At 50.6% G+C, this 22,520-nt stretch overlaps 1 protein-coding gene across 2 annotated transcripts in view; it reads left to right on the top strand.

Annotated features, from left to right (window-relative positions):
• Window positions 1-22,520, top strand: part of SPTBN4 (spectrin beta, non-erythrocytic 4) — a 68,911-nt gene that overhangs the window by 36,943 nt on the left and 9,448 nt on the right. For both annotated transcript variants that reach the window (XM_032486018.1, XM_032486017.1), the window contains 9 exons: window positions 3,363-3,509; window positions 4,793-5,056; window positions 14,703-14,927; window positions 15,905-15,994; window positions 18,115-18,393; window positions 18,485-18,615; window positions 19,464-19,668; window positions 20,087-20,467; window positions 21,453-21,697. In XM_032486018.1, coding sequence (XP_032341909.1) covers window positions 3,363-3,509; window positions 4,793-5,056; window positions 14,703-14,927; window positions 15,905-15,994; window positions 18,115-18,393; window positions 18,485-18,615; window positions 19,464-19,668; window positions 20,087-20,467; window positions 21,453-21,697 — 1,967 coding nt within the window. The remainder of the gene's footprint in view (window positions 1-3,362; window positions 3,510-4,792; window positions 5,057-14,702; window positions 14,928-15,904; window positions 15,995-18,114; window positions 18,394-18,484; window positions 18,616-19,463; window positions 19,669-20,086; window positions 20,468-21,452; window positions 21,698-22,520) is intronic.

Here is a 22,520-nt window from a genome sequence, read left to right as displayed (position 1 = left end):
AGGCGCGCGGATCCTGGCCTTAGTGCGCATGCCCCTCAAGTCTCGCTCCTCCGCCCACGCGGGCAGCGGGGAAGGAGGGAGGGGCCTTGGGCGCCCCTGGCAACGGAGCGCGTCCACGCCTACGGGTCCCGCGGGGACGCGCGGTGATCTCACCTTTCCCTCAGGAGATTCGTGAGAAGCGCCCTGCTGTGGGGACGGACCCGAGACACGAGAGCTGGGGGGAGGTGTGGGTGGACCAGCAGCCCAGAGCGTAGCTTCAGTCAGAGATGGTCCAGGACCAAGCCTTCGCCCTTTAAAAGTGTCTAGAAATCAAGCTCTGCCCTTTAAGAGATGATCTACACACCTATAAGGATCACCCCAAATCAGAAGTGATCCAGGTCCCCTTTTCCACTAGAGACGGTTCGGGAGACACATTGCTTCTCTCTCCTTCCCCTGCATTCCCTAGAAACTGTACTGGACCCTGACCACATAAGAGATGGCCCTATGAGAGATGACCCAGTAAATATTTTCCTAATCCAAACAGAGATGGTCCCGGCCTCATCTAGTTACCCGACCTAGGATCATTAGCACCCCCTCCACGACGATACAGTACTTAAGTTTACCCCAACCAAAGATGGTTCAGGAACCAGGCCCCAATCCCCCCAATTAAAGATGATTTGATTCCCTCCATGTGAACACCCATGATAGGTTGTGTTCCCCACACATGAAATGGACAAGGGCTTCCATACCCCACCCCACCCCCAGTAACTCAAGCCCATTAGAGATGGGTCTGGGACTCTAGCCTACTAGAGGTGAGTTCAGGAATCCCCGTCCCCGTCCTTTCCACTGGAGATTATTCTGGACTGAAGTCTTATAGGAGATGTTCCAGGCCCCCTCCAGTATTTCCTATATAGCTGAGGTAGCCAGAAATCTGAGCCCTTTCCCAATAGAGATGGTTCAGGTGCCTACCCCACCCAGCCCCCTCACGTAGCGGAGGCAGCCCAGGTCCCCGGCCTCCCTCTACCCCTAGCCGTTCGATTTGGCCCAGGAACCCCTTCCGCCTCTCTTTAGATTGTTCTGGACCAAGCAGCAATCGTCTGAGATGGCGCACAACAACTCCCCCCCCCAACTCCGCCATGATTTAGGGAGGGTAGTGATTCTCTCTCTACCCGCATCGAGGGCCCGGCAGGGAGGCGGGCACGGAGGCAGGCAGGGGGCGCGCGCGGGCGGGCGCGATGCCGCGGCGCGGGGGTGGGGGCGGGGGCGCGCGTCCGCCGGAGCCTCAGCCGTCACCACCGCTGCCGCCGCCGTCGCAGTGGAGGGGCAAGAGCCCGCCCGCCCGCCACGGGGACGCCCTGCCAACGCCTCTGCCACTTCAGGTCTCAGGGGCGCCTAGGGGAGGGGGCTGGTGCGCGCCCCCGCCGAGGCAGGCGGGGGAGGGGGCTTGGGCGCGTGCTCGCCGACCCGCCGCGGGAGGGAGGGGCGCTGGCGGCGCGAGGGCGGGTGGACCAGGAGCAGGGACCCCAGCCCTGGGGAGGGGCCCAGACTCCGGGAGCTGTCCGCGGTGCTGTTGCGGGGCGGGACTGAGGGGCCAGGTCCCAAGGGACCGTGGCGAAAAAGGGGGCACTTCTAAGGCTACTCCTGTGGTAGTGTGGATTTGTCCTGGAGGTTAAGGGGGTCTCAACCTCTCTAGGAGGCTCTCTCAGATCCCCCTCTGGGTAATGGGGGATCTGAGATTTGCCCTGGGGTTGGGGGACTCTCAACCTTTGGAGCCGTCCTTTCCTAGTTCTTGCGGAATCTGTCAGCCTTAGATGGTGGGGGCGAATCACTTTTGCGGGGGTCTGCCTTGGGCGATAAGGGTCTTGGCTTTGGTCTGGGTTTGGGAGGCTCTGACTTTTGAAGGCTTTTTCCTGGGTTATTGGGAACTCTGGCTTTGCCCTCAGTGATGGGGCTCAGTCACTTTTGGGGGGCTTTACCTTGATGACGGAGTACCTCTCCTACAGGGGCTTTGCTTTCCCTGTGAGCTGTGGCTGCCATTAGCGAACTCTTCCTGGCTTGTTGGGAACCTGTGAATTGCGTTGGGGGATTCAGCATTTGACTTGGCTCTAGTGGTGTGTATGTGTGTATGAGGGAGTCTGAAGCTGTCCTGGCCCCCTGGGGAGCGCATGCTCAGGGAACACGGAGTGGGGTTTGGCCAGCTGGGGATTTGTCCTTGGCTATGACTGCAAGCTAGAGTCCGTGTTTTTTTTTTTTTTTTTCCAGGAGGGAGTAGGAGGATCTTGTGACTGGGGTTGGGGGGGGGGGAGGAGAAGGGGGAGGAGCAAACTGTCCCAGGTGCCAGGTTTGGTCATGAGTGGGGAGGTTCCAGCTTAGGAGACAAGTCTTACTGGGAGGGGGATAGTGGCTCAGAAAGCAGGTGTGTGACTGGTCCTGCTGAAGGTAGTGAGAGGGGCCCACTCTTGGTACTTACATTTTGAATGACTGGTTTTGTTGGTGAATGGGGGGACTAGAACTGACTTTATTTTGGGACAGGGGGCTGACTTGACGGGGATTCTATCTAGTCCATGTTGGGGAGTCTGGTGCTAGATTTGAGGGTAGGTTCATTTGGGGAGCAAGAGGGTAGCCCTGATGCTTGCATTTGGAGGGTTGCCTTTGAGGGCTAGAGCTGATCATGGTTTAGGGGAACTGTGGTCTTGGGCTGGATCTTCAAGGCTGGATTTGGGGAGTCCTGTGGGCTCATTAGGGAGGCTGGACCTGGGTTGTGGGGGATAGGTCTACCGCAGATTGGAGAGATGGTTTGGAAGGAACTAGACTTGGCATTAGTTAAGAGGGTTTTTTTTAGAGGTTCATTTGGCCATATTGGGGGCCTGGGGTTAGATATGGGGGCTTCACTTGATACCTTTGGGAATGGGTTAGGGATCTGGAATTGGTCTTTATTGGAAGTGGCTGAGACTGAATCAAAGGATCTAAGTGTTGCCATGGTGGGAGAGCATGGTTGAACTGGAAGACAGCTAAATTCTAAATTGGAGGGCTTGTTTTGGAGGGTTGATTTGGCTGTGGGCAGGAGGGGGCTGACTGGCCCAGGAACCCTGCCTTGGGGCTTAAAGCTTATGAGGAGTTGAGAAGGGCTGCCCTGCGGATAGAGGGACTAAGGGATGAGGCATTCTGGGGGCTCTTCCATCCATCCTCCACCCCTTAGGAAAGGGCTTGAGCTGCACGCCCCCATAAGGCCTCACTTGCAAAGGTCTTTCCATCCTACCTTGCTCTCCTTCTGAAATCCCAGAAACCTAGGCCCTGAACCTGGGACATCACAGAGTGGGTGGGGATGGGGGTCTATGCTAGGTTGGGGGAATTGGCCAAGCCTCTCCCCCTGTCCTGAACAGCTGGATGGCTGGATCCATGAGAAGATGCTGATGGCGCGGGATAGCACGCGGGAAGATGGCCACAAGCTGCATAAGCGATGGCTCCGGCACCAGGCATTCATGGCCGAGCTGGCTCAGAATAAGGAGTGGCTGGAGAAAATCGAGAGGGTGAGGATGCAGAAGACCCAGGCCCATGCTGACAGGTGTAGATACAATGAGAACCCAAGGTTGTAGGAACCCAAAGTTCCTACCTGCCAGGCCCATGCTAGGTGCCTCCAGGAAACCCACGTCTCACGTCCTTCACCCTCCATTGCCAACCTGCTGTTCTCATACCTCTGAACTGCTTCAAATCATTTCCATATCTGCTTTTAGCTATGTGGCCTTGAGCAATTCATGTAACCTCTTGGAGCCTCAGTTTGCCCATCTGTAAAATGGCCAACATGTCTTCTGGAGAGTTAAATATTTCACCCTTTCCTATAACCTCCTGCACCAGGTTTCCTTCCACATCATTTGGAGTATCTAAAAGGGAAAGTCAGGTAGACAGGCTGCAGCAGCCCTGGGAAGCTTGGGTTCAAGTGAACTTTGGATTCCTACAACCTTGGGTTCTCATTGTATCTATGCCTGTTGGCATCTCTGGGGCCTTGGGGGGATTGTATTAACTTCTTTGAGCCTCAGTTTGCTCTACTTTAAAATTAAGGGAATAATAAATACAACTACTTCCCTGGGCTCTTGTGCACATAAAGTGCTTAACACAAGGCCAGGCACCTAGGAGCTGGAATTGCTATGGTATTGTTATTTTTAATGTGGCTCTAGCTTGACTTCAGTCTTGGAGGGACCTGAGCAGATATTTGCTCCAAGCATCAACCCCCCTACTGCCCCCAAGACCTGCAGCCCCAGAGCCCCCCCCCCCCGCCGACCCCGCACTCTTCTGACTCAAACGGAGATACCCAGATGGGCCTTAAACCCTCAAATGCCACTGACAGCCCATAAATGGTGGCATAGTTATGGGGGCTTCATTTGACAGCTTTAGGGGCAAAGCCACTCTTCTCAACTTTGACTTTAATGGAGGTTTGTGATCTCTGCCTTTCTCTCTGTCTCTTTCTTCCATCTCGATCTGTCTCTCCCCTTCTCTTTCTTATGGCCTTCTTCCCATGTTTCTGACTCTGTTCTTGTCTCTGGGCCCCTCACTCTATGGCTGTCTGTCTCTCCCTGTCTCCTTGCCATGCCTCTGCTTATGTCTCTCTGCCTGTCTCTCCTCATCTCTCTCCCCATGCCTTGGTGTGTCCTCTGCATCCACACCTCATGTCTCTATCTCTCTGTGTCTCCAACTCCTCACCTCTGTCTCTCTCTCCACATCCCTACCCCTGTGTTCTGTTGCCCCCATATTTCTCTGTCCCTCCCCACCATCTACTCCCTCCCCCTCATTTCCTGCCTCCCATCATCTGGGGCAGGAGGGCCAGCAACTGATGCAGGAGAAACCAGAGCTGGCGCCCTCAGTACGGAAGAAGCTGGGGGAGATCCGGCAGTGCTGGGCGGAGCTGGAGAGCACCACCCAGGCCAAGGCGAGGCAGCTCTTTGAGGCCAGCAAGGCCGACCAGTTGGTGCAAAGCTTCGCTGAACTGGACAAGAAGCTCCTTCACATGGAAAGCCAGCTGCAAGACGTGGACCCTGGTGGGGACCTGGCCACTGTCAACAGCCAGCTCAAGAAGCTGCAGGTATGGCCTGGCTGATGTGGATGGGGGCTTTTTAGCCACAGTGGGGCCTGAGTCATGGTCAGACTCCACTCAAGTTACTACAAACAGAGGGTATTAAAGATAGGGGTTTATTTCCAAGGTGTTAGATGGGCTGGAAGCAGAAAGGGGATACTGAGGCAGTCCAGCTAGTAGTCACTGTTGGAAGCAGTCACTACCCCTAGGGCCTGAGAACAAAGTGGAGAGGAAGGCTTTAGAGCCAAGAAACAGTATGGAGATAACCAGCACACTGAGGATTTCCCGGGACCCTGACACCTGTTCCTGGATAGAGAAACCAAGGCCCAGAGTAGGGCAATGGCTTTGCACAGAACAATCATAACATTCACAGAGCGCTTCCTCTACCAGCCTCAGTGCCCAGCTCTCACCTACTCCTTCCAGCAACTCTAAGAGAGGGGTACTCCTACTATCATCCCCCATTTGACCAGTGGGGAAACTGAGGCACAGAAGTTAGAAGGTAGAACACCTGGCCCAAGGGCTCACAGCCAGCCAGTTTCTCCCTTATGAAACAGCGGCTCATAGAGGACAGACCCAGGATCTGCTTTATCTCTGCTCCTGGCCTGGCAGCCAGTTGACACTCAGTATCTGGCTGTTCGATGCACTGACTGGAGGTGCAAATCTAGGTGTTGCATCTCACCTCCAGGATGTGACAGCTCCCGCCTGGATGTCCCAGGAATAAGGCCTGAGGCTCCTGGAGGTGAACTTACCAGCCCAGGGTAGCAAGTGGCAGAGCCTGCATTTAAATCCAGGTCCCTCGTCTCTTCTCTGCTCCTTTTGATAACCTCCTGCATACTTATGCTCCTAAAGTACTTGATGTAGTGTCCGGGGGGCAGGGAGGGAAAGTCAAGGGATAAAAATGTGTATGACATTCATTAGTATTTATTCATTTATCTAGACAGCAAATCTCTATTGAACACCTATGCCAATGTGCCAGGTGCTTTTTGGGAATACAGCAGTGGGCAAAACTGACAAAAAAATCACAGCTCCCAGGGGGCTCACATTCTGGTGGGGGAGACGGGCAAAGAAGCAAAGAGAGAAACAGATCTGAATAGGATGCCAGGGACGTCACTGCTTTATATACCCCAGTGGTTCTCCACTGCCTTGGTCTCCAGGATCCCTTTACCTCTTACAAACTGTTGAGATCCCCAAAGGGCTTGTTTGTGTGGATTATACCTATTGAAACTGTATTAAAAATGAAAACTGAGACATATTTAAGTGATTGATTTGTTTTAAAACAATAATAAATCAATCGCATGTTAACCCTGAAGCATTCTTTTATGAAGAATAACTATATTTTCCAACAAAAAGTTTAGGCAGAAGATTGGCGTCATTTTCAGTGTTGCAGCTCCCTTTCACGTCTGGCTTAAGAGAGCACTAGATTCTCATGTCCGCCTCTGTATTCAGTCTCTTGCAATAGCACGTCATGGGGTCCCTGCAAAATCCCACTATGCACTTGGGAGACAATGAGAATGATTAAGGCAAATAACCATTAACATTTTTTTTTAAAAAACAGGAGTTGTAACCTTGCAGACCTCTTGAAAAAAATCCCGGGAATTTCAAGGAGTCCCCAGATTGCACTTTGAGAACCGCTGATATGTGCTCTGTGCTGGCCACTGAACCCTATCTCTCCTTCCCAGCAGCCCTACAAGGGAAGTGCTATGGTTACCCTCACTGCACATATGAGGAGACCACAGCACAGAGAGGGTCCATGGCTCACCCAAAGTCACACAGCCACCAAGTGGCCATTCAGGACCACGTTTAGTTCCCATCCCACCTCTTCCCTTGATACTCTCAGGCCACAGTGGGGAAGATGACCCTCTCACTGGCCTCTGAATAATCAATCACTATCTGAGGTCCAGACCTCATTGTCTTAGCAGGCAGTGGTCACATAGGGTGACTCGGCCCCAAGTCTGCTCTGAGTGATCGCCCAGAATGTCGGCAGAGACAAGTGGTGGTCTGGACAGTCAGACAGAGGAGGGAGCAAGCAGTACAAGCAGCTAGGGGCCAGTGACAGAGACTTGGGTAGGGGAGGCAGACAGACTTGGGTTCAAATCGCAGTCAGGGCACAAGTTCAGTCCCTCTCTGAGCCTCTGTCGCCCATCTTAAGTAGGGTGAAATCCTTGTGGGCCTCCCAGGTGAAGCTGTGCACTGAGATGTGGTGAATTCCCAAAGAATGGGAATCTGACCGTCAGGGTCCCAGCCGGAAACAGAAGGCACTGTCCACCGAGGATGATTTGAGGAGGGCGTTATCAAGAGTCTTGACAAGGCGGGGAGGGTATAGGTCAATGGTAGAGTGAGGGCTTAGCATGCCACGTGCAAGGTGTGTGATGTTAGGCACATGACTTTACCCCCGGTCTAAGCCTCAGGCGCCTCCTCTGTGCGATGGGAAGGACCCTGATGCTAAGCCACTCGGTGACAGCAGGACTGTGGGAGACAATATGCAGCCTCATCCACAGTCAAGGCCATGGATGCTGGAGCCTGGCTGCTTGGGGTCAAGCCCAGCTCTGTGACTTATACCAACTGGGTGACTTAGAACGACTCCTCTTTTTTGGCTTCAGTTTCTTCTTCAGTAAAATGGGCAGAATAACAGTAGTGATTTCATCTGGACATTGTAAAGATTACAAGACAGATTGCATTAAGTAGTTTCAGAATCGCTGACCCAACAAATCTAACTAAGAGATAATGCCTGTTTACAGGTTTTAAATTTTTAATTGTCTCCAGCCGGAGGGTACATCATCACTATGCTGTGTTCAGAAGTTGGGTTATTATTTTCCCACCTCTGGCAGATTGTTATTGATGTGAAACAGTTTGTTTCATTTGTTTCTGTTTGTCTTCCATTTTGGTATTCCCTCCTATCCATATACTTTTAAAAAATGTTTTGGGGGGTGATACGTGAAGCATTAACACAAATGCTTAAAGTTAGAACTGTCTGCAGTTCACCTGATGGTGACAGATTGATTGCCTGAGTCCTGATGCCACTGAATGCTCTGTCCCCAGCAGCAAATGACAGCTCTTGCTTCCACCTGTACTCACCACCACTTGGTATTGTCAGACTGTTTAGATTTTTCTGATGGAAAGGAAGCATATCTCACTGTGGTGTCTGCATTTGGATTTGGGTGGGTAACTGGTGACCCTGGGTGTCCTTGGCTCCTTTTTTGGCATTTAGATGTCAGAGGGAGGATCTGGGGCCTCCTGCCCAAGACAAGTGCAGAGTCGGCTCTTCCCTCCATAGATTGGGTTTAGCCCCACCAAGCCCTGGAGAGGTTTCCCCATTGTTTAAGGGAGAGACTGAGGCCCAGGGTGGACTAGAGCCTGGCTCGGGGTCACACAGCAATGGTCAGGCCCCAGCACAGGACTCCTGGGCTCTTTCCCCAGCAGAGGGAGCTCGTGACTCAGTGGGCCAAGGCCCCCAGATGGAGCCCAGCTGGGGCCTCTCGAGCTGCCACTTGGGAGGGGGTCCTCCCCAGGCCCCACTGTCTTTTGTGGCCCGCCTGAGATCCCAGACACTGGGCGTAGGCAGGAGGGAGAGGTCAGTCCAGACGGGCGCGTTTCCTGGCTGCCCCATCTTTCAGGCCACCGGGGCCAGGCTGGGCTGCGGGAGGTGCGGGCCCTGGGTCGGAGGGAGTGTGGATGTGTGAGGTATTTGTTCCCCTCTGCGTCACCCTGGGCCCGTCTCCCAATCCTGCTCCCCCAGTTCCTCTGGGTCTCTGTTTCTCTTAGTTTTTTCTCTCTCATCTCTGTCTCTCTCTCTTTGCCCTTCTATCTCCATCTCTGGGCCTCTTTCTCTTCCTCTGACTCTCTCACTCTCTTCTCTTTGTCTCTTTCTGTTTCACTTCTCCATCCCGGCCTCTCTCCCTTGATCTCGCCTTATGCCTGTGTCCTCCTCTTGTCCTTCCTCTTGTCCCCCACCCCTGCAGCAGCCTGCCTGGAACCCCACCTCCCGGAGTCCTCCCTCGGGCCTGCTGTCCAACTGTCCTTCCTGGCGGAGGGGCCAGATGGTGGAGTCCCAAGCTCCTGCCTTCCCAGTCCTCGAGGGCCTGACCAGCTGGTCTGGCTCAGCCACCAGCTCCTGCTCCAGGAGGGAAGTGGGGAGCTGGTCTCCTGCCATCCGAAGGGACCAGCTAGGGGAAAACACACTGGAGGCTCTGCAGCTGCTGGGCTGAGTCCCTGGGGACGCCTTACTACCCCCAACCTAAGCGAGGCTCTTTCTCTGGCCAAGGAAACACCCTCTCCCCCACTTCTCATTCTTTGTCCCACATTTTCTTCATCTGGCTCAGCATGGCCCAGGGACAGGAGCTACACAGTCCAGGGTTAGAATGCCCCTTCTTTTACCATGTGACTGAGGGCAGGTGACCCCATCTTTCTGAGCCTCATTACCCCTGATCACAGAGCAGCAGAGTGACTGAGGGCCACTAGGGTTTTGTGGTCACATGATCCTGGGTACAAATTCTGGTGCTGGCAATTTTTACTTTAGACCAGAGACTGATCCTCTTTGAGCCTCAATTTCCACAACTGGAATATGGGAAGGCAGCAGGTGGACCCAAGTAGGAATCAGGTTGATGTGGGAGTCGGGGCTTGCCAGTCACCATGTGGCAAAATGCCTGAGGCTTTTTTGGAAGTAGGTGCCTCTGTTCTTTGTTTGTTTTGGTTTTCACCTTTAATACCTTTTTTTTTTTAAATGAGACATAATTCTATGCTTTAAAATGCATAATTTTAAAGTGAACAATTCAGTGGTTTTTAGTATATTTGCAAAGTTGAGCAACTCTCCTCACTATTTAATTCCAGAAAGAAACCCTGTACCCATCAGCTCCCTTTACTCTATGGATTTTCCTATTTTGTTTCTTTTGCGGGGGAGGGGTTGGGAGGAAGTAAGGTTTATTCATTTATTTATTTAATGGAGGTACTGGGGATTGAACCCAGGACCTCATGCATGCTAAGCACGCACCCTACCACTGAGCTATACCCTCTCCTAGATTTGCCTGTTTTGGACATTTCATATAAATGGAATCATACCACATAGGGTCCTTTGTGTCTGGTTTCCTTCACTTAACAGTGCTTGCAAGAGTCATCCATGTTTTATGTAGACTGTGTGAGTACTTCATGGTTCCTTTGGTTTTAATGTTTAAAGCCAGTTTAATTTTTTTAATGTTCATCTTTAATACTAAGAGAAGTAGAATAGCATGGTGACCAGTCCAGCAAACAAAGTGAACACACACTGACGGAGACTTACTCTGTGCCAGGCGTGGAGTCAGGTGCTGGCTCCACTTGCGAACAATACAAATGTCCCCATCTTCCCTGACCTCATATGCTGTTGTGAGGATTAAATCAATTCTTGTCAAGTGCTTAGAGCAAACAGCAGGATGTGTTACTCATTAGTGCTGTTATGGTAAGAAGTTCAAACAGAAGGGTGTGATGTGAACAGTGAAAAGTCTTCCTTCCCCCTCCACATGGACAGTTCCACTCCCCAGGGGTGTAACTGCTCTCAACTGTGTATTCTCTACCCTTCTAGAAATATTCTGTGCATACCCACACACAGACACACGACATATAGATCAGACTGAAGCTTGACTTTTCACTTGACAAAACACCCCAGGCATCCTTCCTAGTCACAAAGTCTAGGATATGTCCTGTCCTTTTAAACGGTTGCATGGTATTCCAGAGGGTGCTTTGACATTGTCTTTCACCAGTCTTCTGTTGAGAAACCTTTGGGCTGTTCCCAATCTGCTAGTATAAATAATACCACAGCAGACATCCCTGTCCATATGTGTTTATGCCCATGTGCAAATATTTCTGCAGAAGGTAATCCTCGAAGTAAAATATTGGGGCCAAAAGGTGTATGCATTAAACTTTTTTGGCAGAGATTGCCAAGTATCCCCCTGAAAAGGCAGTGGACCCACCTGCCACATGACAGCCAGCCATCTGCCTGCAAGGTCACCATTATTAGGCATTAGAAAGCTTTTTCAACTCTGCTAATTTGCGAAAGGAGAGGTACTGTTTTGCAGTTCTTTTAATTTGCATTTGCATTTGCTTGAACATTGAAGGAGGCTGAACATCTTTTGATGTGTTTAATCACCTTTGTACTTCTGTATCCTTGGCATGTGTTTGCAGGAAAGGATACACATTAAATGAGTGTTCAAAGTACGTAGCAGTTTTGTAGAAGTAGAAAAATGTCAGTCCCTGGAATTATTTCATCTCAGGTCACACGGCCACTTACTGAAGAGGTTTTCATTTCATGGGGAACTGGAACTTATAACTTTAACATTTCAGACTACAGACTATATTGAAAGTTTCCTGAATTCTGGTGCATTTTATTTTTCTATACATCACTACGATGATTTTCTTAGTGAAAAAGTTTTGGGGATGACTATTTCCTTTTTCTTTGATTTCTGCCACTTATAATTGTGCCTTTAAAATTTTTTCATCATACATGGTTTTGACTTGTTATAAGGTTTGATTTTTACCCATGTATATGACTCCTACACATTGTGAACTGTGTCAGCTGGGACTTTTTGGGGTGCAGTTCATAGGACTTAGTCTAAAAGGGGACATTGTTGGCTCATGGAGCTGAAAGATCCAGAGGATAAGAGCTTTGGGCATGGCTGGATCAGTTACTCAAATTCTGCCCTCAGGAATCTCTGTCTTTGTTTCTGCACCCTGCTTTCCTCAGTGTTGGCCTCATTGTTGGGAAGCCTGTTCCCTCTTGGTGGCAAAATTGTCCTTAGCGTCCCAGGCCTATATTCTACCAGCTTTAGGAACCTGATGAGGAGACCACCTCTTTTGAGCTCACATGCTTTTCCAGCAAAAGTGGGAAGAGTTTTCATTGGCTGATCTTAGGTCACATGCCATCTCGTACCCAATCCTTGTGGCCAGGGTGATTCAGTGTTTTCATTGGCCAGGCCTGAGTCACATGGCCATTCTTGTGCTCTTGGGTTTCATCAGCCCTCAGGAATCTGGAAGAGTTTTCATTGGCCCAGCTTAGGTAACATGACCATCCCTGATCCAATCCCTGTGGCAAGAGTTATTTCAGTGTTCTGATTGGCCAGATTTGGATCATGGGGCCATCTTTGGACCCCCTAGGTTTTATTAGTCCCTCAAGAAGCTCAGGACCTGAGTGTGGGGTTTCAGGTGCTGGGAAGAAAGGTGCTGATGTTGGGCAGGCAAAACCAACAGCTCTGCACTGCAGAACCTTGCAACAGAAGTCTTGACTTGGTTCTTAAGTTTTGAGCTTTGGTTTGCAGTTTTTTGCGGTAATCTGTTACCATTTAATTTCATTATTGTTATTTTGTTTTCTTTTCTAGCTTTCTTTGTTTATAATCACACAAGTAATACATAAATGTGTTCTTTTGGTAAAAGATGATACTAACCTAGAAATCTTCAGTAAAACATAAAGGCTTCCTTCAACATGCCTTCGATCCCACACCCCAAAGGGAACCTCAATCATTATTTGGCTTGCATCCTTCTAGACCCCTATCTATGCAGTAACAGATGTACCTATATGGATTATCAATGGTTTTGTGTTCTTTGTTTTTCATGTTTAATTTAAATTTTTGAACAAATAAATATTACAGTTAGGACGTCAAAAACTATATAAAAATCCCATGTGAAAAATCTCTCCTTCATCCCTGTCCCCATTCACTAAATTCCCATTGCCCCAATAGGTACCATGTGTGATTAATTTCTTGTTTATTCCAGAGAAGTTTTATGCATATGCAATCCACTACGTATATATTCATGAATATGTTCTTTTTTTGAGGTAATTAGGTTTATTTATCTATTTATTTATTGTTTCTTTTGTTTTATGAGGGAGAGGTAATTGGATTTATTTATTTATTTACATTTGGAGAAGGTACTGGGATTGAACCCAGGACCTCGTGCATGCTAAGCATTTCCTCTGCTGCTTGAGCTATACCCTCCCCCCATAAGTACGTTCTAAATTGGTTTTTTTCCCCCTCTTATCAGTAAGTCTTGAGTATTATTCCATACTGACATGGATTTGTTTAACCATTTCACCCTGGATGGACATCAATGTGTCCATTTTTTTCCCATTATAAACTCTGCTACAATGAGATTCTTGGACAAACATCTTTGTGCACATGTGCCAGTGTTTCTTTAAATACATTCCTAGAAGTGGAAATGCAAGTGCTGGGTCAAAGCATTTTGACACATTTTGCATTTTGATAGGACCTGCCAAACTGTCTTCCAGAAAGGCTCTACTAATTTACACCACCACTGACAGTGGTTGAGTGTGCCCATCTCCCTGTGTCTTTGCCAATACTAGATATTATCCATCTTTTACATTTTTGCCAATCTGATGAATAGAAAAGGATATTTTGTTTTGATCTGTATTATCCTGCTGATTAGTGAGACTGGGTAGCTTTTCACGTGCTTATTTTTTCTTGTGTTGCCTGTTCACATGAGAGGCCCATTTCTCTTTTGGGCAACCTCTCTTTGCTGATGTCATTCATCTGTGCATTGAATGAATCTCAGTTGAAGGCCTGTTACATGCCAGACACTGTTCTAGGCACTCGGGAATACAGAGGTGGATTGACACAGCCTCTGCCCTCATGAAGCTCCCATTCTAGGAGCAGGAGGTCAATCCAAAAAAAAAAAAAAAAAAAAAAAGACCACCTCACAAGTAAAGACAGAGTTATCCGATGGTGGTTAAGTCTCGTAGAGACAAAGGAAGCAGGATCAAAGGGAATTCTTTTACTGTTGAAGAAACTAGTTCCTTGCTCTAACACATATTAAATAGTTTTCCAGTTTGTCATTTGCCTTTAACTAAAGCTAGAAATTTTGGTTGACGCAAAAGTATTTTATGTGGCCAAATTTATAAATCTTTCCCTTTATGGTTTATATGCTTGGAAAGATTTTCTCCATCCCAAGAGTATTAAATCATTTGCCCAGGTTTTCTTTGTATGCCTTATGGATTTACTTATTCCGCTCAAGTCTTTAATCCATCTGGAATTGTTTTCAGCATAAAGAGCAAGGAAGGGATCCAGCTAAATTGGTCAGCCAGTTGGCTGGTGACCATTCATTGAATAATCCATCTTTTCCTTGGAGATTGGAAATGGCATCTATAACTATATGAATTCTCCTGTGTATTCGGGTCTGCTTTTGCACTTTCTGTCCATCCCTATGGCACATCATCCACTTAAATCACTGTACTTTGTATTTATTTTTGGTATTTGGAAAGGTTGACTCTCCGGACAAATTACATAACTTTTCTGGGCCTCAGTTTCCTCCTCTGTAAAACAGAGATACCACCAACCTTGAAGGGTTTTTCTGAGATTAATGAACTAATGGACCGTTTTAGTCCAAGGGGGTCAGGTAAGCCCCTTTGAAAAGGTAATATTTGAGCCGAAATCTGATTGACAGGCAAGAGCATGCCTGTCAGAGGGAACAGCAATGGCAGAGTCCCTGAGGCAGGAACTAGCTTAGTGGGTTGTAGGAACAGAGAGGAGGGCAGCGCTTTTGGAGGGAACTGAACAAGGGGAGAGTGGAACAGTGGGCCTCGACCAGGGTTTTGGCTGTCACCATAAAGGTACTGGAGAGCCAGCCACAGCAGGATGGGGAGGGAGGGTGGGGCCTGCTAACCCGGCCCCTGTTCCCACAGTCGATGGAGTCGCAGGTGGAGGAGTGGTACCGCGAGGTGGGAGAGTTGCAGGCGCAGACAGCCGCGCTGCCGCTGGAGCCGGCGAGCAAGGAGCTGGTGGGCGAGCGGCAGAACGCGGTGGGCGAGCGCCTGGTGCGTCTGCTCGAGCCGCTGCAGGAGCGCCGCCGCCTGCTGCTAGCCTCCAAGGAGCTGCACCAGGTGGCGCACGACCTCGACGACGAGCTGGTGAGGACCCGCGCGGGGGATTTGGGCGGGGCCCGGATAAGAGGAGAGGTGAGCGAGGAGGGGGCGGGGCGTGAGGCCAGAGGCGGGCCAGCGGGCAGAGGGAATGGAGACTGGGATGGGGTCGGGGCCGTGGGACCTCGGTGGGTTCAAGGGTGGAAATGGCTGAGAAACCCACCCACTGATACACTGATAGACTCAGTTATTCAAGCCTTAATTTTTTCATGTAGTCATTCACTTATGCATTCGTTCACTCTTTTACATTTAATTTACTTTCAATCACTCTTTGCTTTATTCATGAAGTCGTTGATTTATTCATCAATTCATCCTTTATTCCCTCCTTCACTCATTTATTTATTATTCACTTACTCACTTGTCACTCATCCAGTCACTTCCTCAGTCAGTCTCTCACCTCCTGGTTTGCTCGTTCGTTTATTCAAGAATTTGCTCATTCTGTGCCCCTCTCTGTGCTTACGTGATGCTAGGGTCACAGGGGTGACTAAGGCAGACCCCGTTCCTGCCTACAGAGGACTCAAAGTCCAAAGGGGAAAACAGACTTGTCCTCAGTCAGTGAGAAGAACCCAGGGTGATTAGGGCTGTGATGGGAGAAGCTGGGAGGCCATGGGAGCCCAGAGGAAGCAACTGGCCAAGGTCTGAAGTCAGAGAGGGTTTCCTGGAAGAGGGGATGTCTGAGCTGAGACGTGGAGGAAGAGTACAAATGAGCCTGCTGAGGGAGTGGGAAGGGAATTCAGGAAGCAAGACCTGCCCAGACAAAGGCCAGAGGTAAGCATGAGCCCGGCTCCAGTGCAGAGAGCAAGACAGAGCACGTCCAGAGAGGAGGCTGAAAACATGAGCAGGCTCTTAGGTGAGGAGGGGCCTTTTATGCTGTAGAGGTGGCTTACAGTTTAGTTGGGGGATGCAGGGGTCCTGGCCCTGCTCCCTGTGTCCTTCCCTTGACCTGCTCCCTGATTCCTCTCCAGGCATGGGTCCAGGAACGGCTGCCACTGGCCATGCAGACAGAACGAGGCAGTGGTTTGCAAGCTGTCCAGCAGCACATCAAAAAGAACCAGGTGAGCAGAGCCAGGGCCGGAGAGTGGGTTAGGACACATCTGGATACAAATGATAGAAAAACAGCTCTATCATTGGTTAAAGCCAAAAAAGTGAATTTATTGGCTCTTGTGTTTGAGAAGACTGTGGACAGCAGATACAGATCCATCCAGATGCTTCCAAGATGTCATGAATCTCTCATTTCCAAATTTTTTTTCCTGTTAGCTTTGTTCTCAGGCCAACTCCCCTCTCCTGCTGGTAAAAGAGCTCTGACAGGTTCAAATTTACATCCCACTCATAAAACTGAGGAGATTTTTTCTCTGTCAGTAATTTCAGCAGTAGTCCCAGGAGTAACTCTTTTAGGCTCAGTTTGAGTCACATGTCCACCCTGAACTCATCCTGGTGGCCAGGGATTTAGACAGCTCTGAAGGGCCTGATCTGGGCTAAGGGCCCACCTTGGAACCAGCAGGTGGGGTCAGCCTTCACTTAATTATCTGGGCTGAGATGGAGGCAAGGGTGTTCCCCAAAAGAAAGTCAGGACCTCATGACTAGAAGTAAGGAGAATGTCTGTTGGCCATGAAAAAGAAAATGACAAAAACAAAAACAAAAACAAAAACCAAGCTCTCCAGACACCCGTGGGGAGAGAGGACAGAGACAGTGAGAGTGCTGACTCAGGCTGAGCACAGTGGGGAGTTTTCAGCCCCTAATATCTCTGGACCTCTATCCACCTCTCTGAGCCTTAGTTGCCACACCTTAATGAGTAGATTCTTGATCTTGAGCAGTGATTCTCCAATCACTCAGTGGAGGAAACTTGATCAAACCAACTCTCACCAAAGCCCAAAGTAACACGTATAAAAGAGGAACAATAATAATATTAGTAATACATTGGTTAAAGACTTATTATGTGCCAAGTACTGTTCTAGGGGGGTTATGCCTCTTATTTAATTTAATTTCCACAGTAACCCTACCAGATAGGAATTGTCATTCACCTCTCTTACCAAAAAAATATAAGTTGGAAGAATGGAGCACTGAAGGATGGTGGGCAGGTGGACACACAAATTATTTTGAAAAGTTTGTGATCATGCTGCACTAGGTGGAGTTCTTTAAGAGGCGGGGCGTTTTCTTAGATTTTGTTTTTCCGTCTTGATGAAAATACTCCTGGCTGTCAGCCGTGTTGGGAACAAACAGGACTGGCCCATCAATTTCATGGTTGAGGAAATTGATCAAATTCACTTAATGCTTAAAATTGGGGCAGCTCAGCTGCATGTGTGAGAGAGTGTTCTGGATACACGGGGGCTGTTGAACGAATAATAGCTGCTAAGATTGACTGATGACCTAGTGCATGCTGGGCACAGTTCTCAGCGCTCCACGGTGCAGCAACCCAGCAAGGTAGATATTAGCAGGCTGCCACTAGCCATGTGCCTTTGGCAAGTTCCTCAACTGCTCTGTGCCTCAGTCTCCCCATCTGTAAAATGAGAATGATAATGATGTGTAGCTCCTGGGGTTGGAGTGAGGATCAGATGAGTGACTATATTTGGCAAAGCCCTTACTTAGCAAAGCGCCTGGCAGGCACTCAGTGTTGGCTATTGTATTATTATCTCCATTTACCAGCTGGGGAAATGGAGGCATGGGAGAGGTTAACTCAGGTACTCAGCAAGTACAGAGCTTGTTGAGAGAACCTTCTGGGGTGATGGAACTTGTTCTGTATCTTGATCTAGGTACACGGATATATAATGTGTAAACATACGTGTCGAGCTGTACACCTAAGAATTGTGCACTTCACTGTATGTAAATTACACCCCACTTGCTCCTAAGCTGCCTGATTCTCAGGCCCCGTGTTTCAACCATGAGCGGGTATCTTGTATTAGCAGGCATCTTGTTTGAGAGCAGTCTCTGGATCCGGCCTCCTGTGTGCAAATCCCATCGCCCCTTATAGTTACTTGCTCTCGGGCAACGTACTTCACCTCTCCGTGCCTGTTTTCCCAACGGCAACATAGGGGAATGACTGAGCGAGGAACCACAAAATGCTTACGTGGTACCCGGCACGTGGTGGGCGATCTGCGACTGTTTGTATTCTCTCCTGGGCGGTACCAGTCGCGGGGGCGCCCGACGTCTGAACTCCCCTCTCGGCTCTCACCCCCAGGGCCTGCGGCGGGAGATCCAGGCTCACGGTCCGCGGCTGGAGGAGGTGCTGGAGCGTGCGGGCGCGCTGGCGTCGCTGCGCAGCCCCGAGGCGGAGGCTGTGCGCTGTGGCCAGGAGCAGCTGCAGAGCGCCTGGGCCGGGCTGCGGGAGGCGGCCGAGCGGCGGCAGCAAGTGCTGGACGCCGCCTTCCAGGTGGAGCAGTACTACTTCGACGTGGCCGAGGTGGAGGCGTGGCTGGGCGAGCAGGAGCTGCTCATGATGAGTGAGGACAAGGGCAAGGTGCGCCCAGGCTGGGGGTGCGGGGGGCCTGGGGGCGCTGGAGCCCGGGGCCCGCTGCTGCCGCCTCATCTCGGGCGCCGTGTGCCCCCAGGACGAACAGAGCACCCTGCAGCTGCTCAAGAAGCACCTGCAGCTGGAGCAGGGCGTGGAGAACTACGAGGAAAGCATCGCGCAGCTGTCGCGCCAGTGCCGGGCGCTGCTGGAGATGGGGCACCCGGACAGGTGGGCGGGCGGGAGGGGATCCGGGCCAGGCAGGGGCGGAGCCCGTTCTTAGGGAATGGTCCGGCAGAATCTGGAGTTTCCCTGTTGGAAATTGAGACAGAGCCGGAATTGGGCATTGGGGTGGGAGGGGCTCAGAATGGAGGAGCCCTGCACAGGGATGTTTGAGGGAGTGGGGCCAGGAGCACTGAGGTTTAAGTGTAGGGGAGGGGGGCGATGTCTAAGACCAAGGTGAGAAGTAAGAGCTCAGGACAGAGAAGGGTCCTCTTCCTACCTGGTATCAGGGAGGACAGAAAAGCCTGGAGCACTGTAATTGGGCATGGCCTCAGACCTCCTGGATGACAGGTCATGTGACCTCCATGAGATCAGGTGTAGGGGCCACATCTGAGATGCTTGGATCAGGGGTGAGAGCTGAGACAGAGGCACAGGGCTAGACCTCTGTCCGCCTGAGCCTGGAGATCAGGCCTGGAAGTGAGGTTGGTTGGCTGGGGACCAAGTGGGGGGTCTGGAGTGCCACCCAAGTCGCTGGCGGGTCAGATGTGGGACCGCAGACTGAAAGGCTGGGTAGGGGTAGGGGGTGGTGAGCTTATCAAGCTGAGGGAAACAGTTTTCCCTGAGTGCTGAGGTTGGGCATGGCCTGAGACCTCCTGGGTGACAGGTCATGTGACCTCCCTGCATCCCAAACTTGAGGAAAACAGTCCTGCATGGAGGAATCTGAGGGGACTCAACCCTGCCTGAAGGTTCAGAGGAGGCACAGCCTTGCCCTTGGGGGAAGGGGTGGCAGGGGGGTCAGAGCTCTGTCCTGGAAATCTCAGGGGGCTCCATCTCTGCTCCTCCCTGTCCCCTACTAGCGAGCAGATCAGCCGGCGGCAGTCTCAGGTGGACCGCCTGTACGTGGCCCTCAAGGAGCTGGGCGAGGAACGCCGGGTGGGCCTGGAGCAGCAGTACTGGCTGTACCAGCTCAGCCGCCAGGTGGACGAGCTGGAGCACTGGATTGCAGAGAAAGAGGTGGTGGCCGGCTCACCTGAGCTCGGCCAGGACTTTGAGCATGTCACGGTAAGTTGAGCATCACTAGGAATAAACAATGGTTCCAGTGGCCACCACGTATGCTACCAAGTTCTCTGGGCCTCAGTGTCCCCATCCTTAATAAGAGGATTATAATAGCACTACATCATGGCTATGCTGTGAGACAAATGAATTAATATAATGTAATATAATGCACTTAGGACAGTATTCAGCATCCACAGGGCCTAACACAGTGTTAGTTAAGTATTATTTTCTTATTTTCATTATTGTTGTTACTATTATTGCTACAGAGTGAGTACTCAGTAAGTGTTGGGTGTTATTTTTTGTTATTATTATCATCACTGGTACTGTTACTACTCTTACCTGCCACAAGATGCTGGGTTGGAGGGGGCTCTCATGTATAGCACCTTTGCCCATGATGTCCCCATCCCCAACATACTTCTGGCAGGTGCTGCAGGAGAAATTCTCAGAGTTTGCCAATGAGACTGGTACAGCAGGGCGGGAGCGGCTGGCGGCTGTGAACCAGATGGTGGACGAGCTGATTGAGTGTGGCCACACGGCGGCGGCCACCATGGCGGAGTGGAAGGACGGGTTGAACGAGGCCTGGGCCGAGCTGCTGGAGCTCATGGGCACACGGGCCCAGCTGCTGGCCGCCTCTCGGGAGTTGCACAAGTTCTTCAGTGATGCCCGAGAGCTTCAAGGACAGATCGAGGAGAAGCGGAGGCGACTGCCCCGCCTGACTGCCCCGCCTGAGCCCAGACCCAGTGCCAGCTCCATGCAGCGGACCCTGCGCACCTTTGAACATGACCTGCAGCTCCTTGTGTCCCAGGTGGGGAGCTGGCGGCCAAGAGAGGCAGGTGGGAGGGCCTGAGCAGCATGACCAAAGGATAGGGCAGCAGAGCAGGCAAAAATCAGGCTGTGGACCACGTTGAAGTTAGATGATGGGACAGATAGAAAACAGACCATGGAACAGGGAGAAATTAGATGATGGGGCAGGTAGAATATGGATTGATCACGTGGTGCACAGAATCAGACAATGACAGAAAAAAGGTGGTATGAAATGTTTGACAGATATCAGACAGTGTTTCCAATGGAGTTTGGGCAGGAGATTCTCCTAAATACTGTGAAGTGAATCTTACCCCAATCTGGACTGGGAGTCTAAAAGGAATTGAGAGGGGGTTAAGAGAAATTTGGCTGTGGGACAGATAGAAATCATATGATTTTCCTTAAAGAAACTTGATGGGGTTGAATTTAACGAATAGAAATCAGAGCTAATAGAAATCAGGCAGTGAATCTGATGACATTGGGAGGTGGATCTGAGAAACCAGATAGAAATGAAGCTGTGGACCTAACAGAACTCAAGCAGCAGACCTGAAGGAAATTGGGTTGCAGGTCTAAAGGAAGGTGAAAATTGGACAATTATTTTATATACATCATACAGATGACTGTTAGAAATTAGGCAGAGGGACTGATAGCGATTACGTGGTGGATCTGATATAAATATGGAGTTACTCCAAAAAAATCAGGTGGCTGACCCTATAGAGGTGGTAGGTGTGAAAGTCAGAATGCAGGTAAGTTAAAGAAACATCAGACAGCAGACATGAGAGAAATATGGTAGTGGGTCTAAAAGAAGTCAGAAAGCGGGAAAGTAAAAAAGAAATCAGGCAGCGGATAGGAATGAAACCCAGTGTGGAATCTCAAGGGTGCAGGCTCCTTATGTTTTTAGGCTCTGCACCCAGCCAGCAGATGGGGGAAGGAGTGGGTGGAGCCTGGAGCCCATGGAGGGCTGGTGCTCGACCTGGCATGCCCCTCAGGTAAGGCAGCTCCAGGAAGGGGCAGCCCAGCTACGGACGGTGTACGCGGGCGAGCACGCGGAGGCCATCGCCAGCCGGGAGCAGGAGGTGCTGCAGGGCTGGAAGGAGCTGCTGGCAGCCTGCGAGGACGCCCGCCTGCACGTGAGCTCCACGGCCGACGCCCTGCGATTCCACAGCCAGGCTCGCGACCTGCTCTCCTGGATGGATGGCATCGCCAGCCAGATTGGAGCAGCTGACAAGCCCAGGTGCCCCTCATCCCACCTCGGGCTTCCTACCTGCCTCCGGGCAGCCACCCCTGCCCATCAGCAGTTCCTTTCCCATAAAAAACCCCAATAGCCAATACCTGTGCAGTACCTCTGCCTGCTACGCATTGTTTTAATGCCTCTTGTGTATTAAGACCCCTTGTCAGGCCAGACATTGGGGCTCAGAGCATGGGACATCCTCCTGCCTCTGTGGGGGTGTCACAGCATGGGGGGGATCTGAAGCCAGGGTTGGGAAAGGGAGGCGTATTTGTGGCTTAATCTAGTAGGAACTGACATATTGCTCACATAACGGCTTGATGTGAGTGTCCAGCAGAAACCTGTCCTGCACTGATTGGGAGCCACTGTCCTTCCATCATCAGCCCTGGGATTCATTTGCTGGACCTTCTGCATCCAACTGCAGAGGAGAAGAGAGCAGGAGGATCACATGGGAGGTTTTAGGGACTAAACCTGCGCTCACGTTCTATTGGCCCAGTGGCCCCAACCTGTCTGCCTGGGAGGCTGGGAAATGTAGCCTGGCATGTGTCCAAGAAGACAAGGACCTGGAGAGTTGTGGATGCGTAGCATTGTGTCTGTGACTGTGGGGCCTTGGGCCTGCATTCATTTACTCAGCAAATATGTATTGATGCCTACTGTATGCCAGAAGGTGAACCCCTGCCCTGATGCAGCTTACATTCTGAGAGAGGAGACAGGCAACAGTTAAGTAAATAAACAAACACTTAATATTATTTTGATAGTCGTAGTGCTCTGAAGAAAAATAAAGCAAGGTAAGGGGACCTGAGTGAAGGATGGTGAGTTGGGTAAAGTT

This window comes from Camelus ferus, chromosome 9 (genome assembly GCF_009834535.1).
Source record: "Camelus ferus isolate YT-003-E chromosome 9, BCGSAC_Cfer_1.0, whole genome shotgun sequence".
Classification (NCBI taxonomy): Eukaryota; Metazoa; Chordata; class Mammalia; order Artiodactyla; family Camelidae; genus Camelus; species Camelus ferus.
The sequence above is the reverse complement of the archived record's forward strand: the minus strand, read 5'-3'. Positions and strand labels throughout refer to the sequence as shown.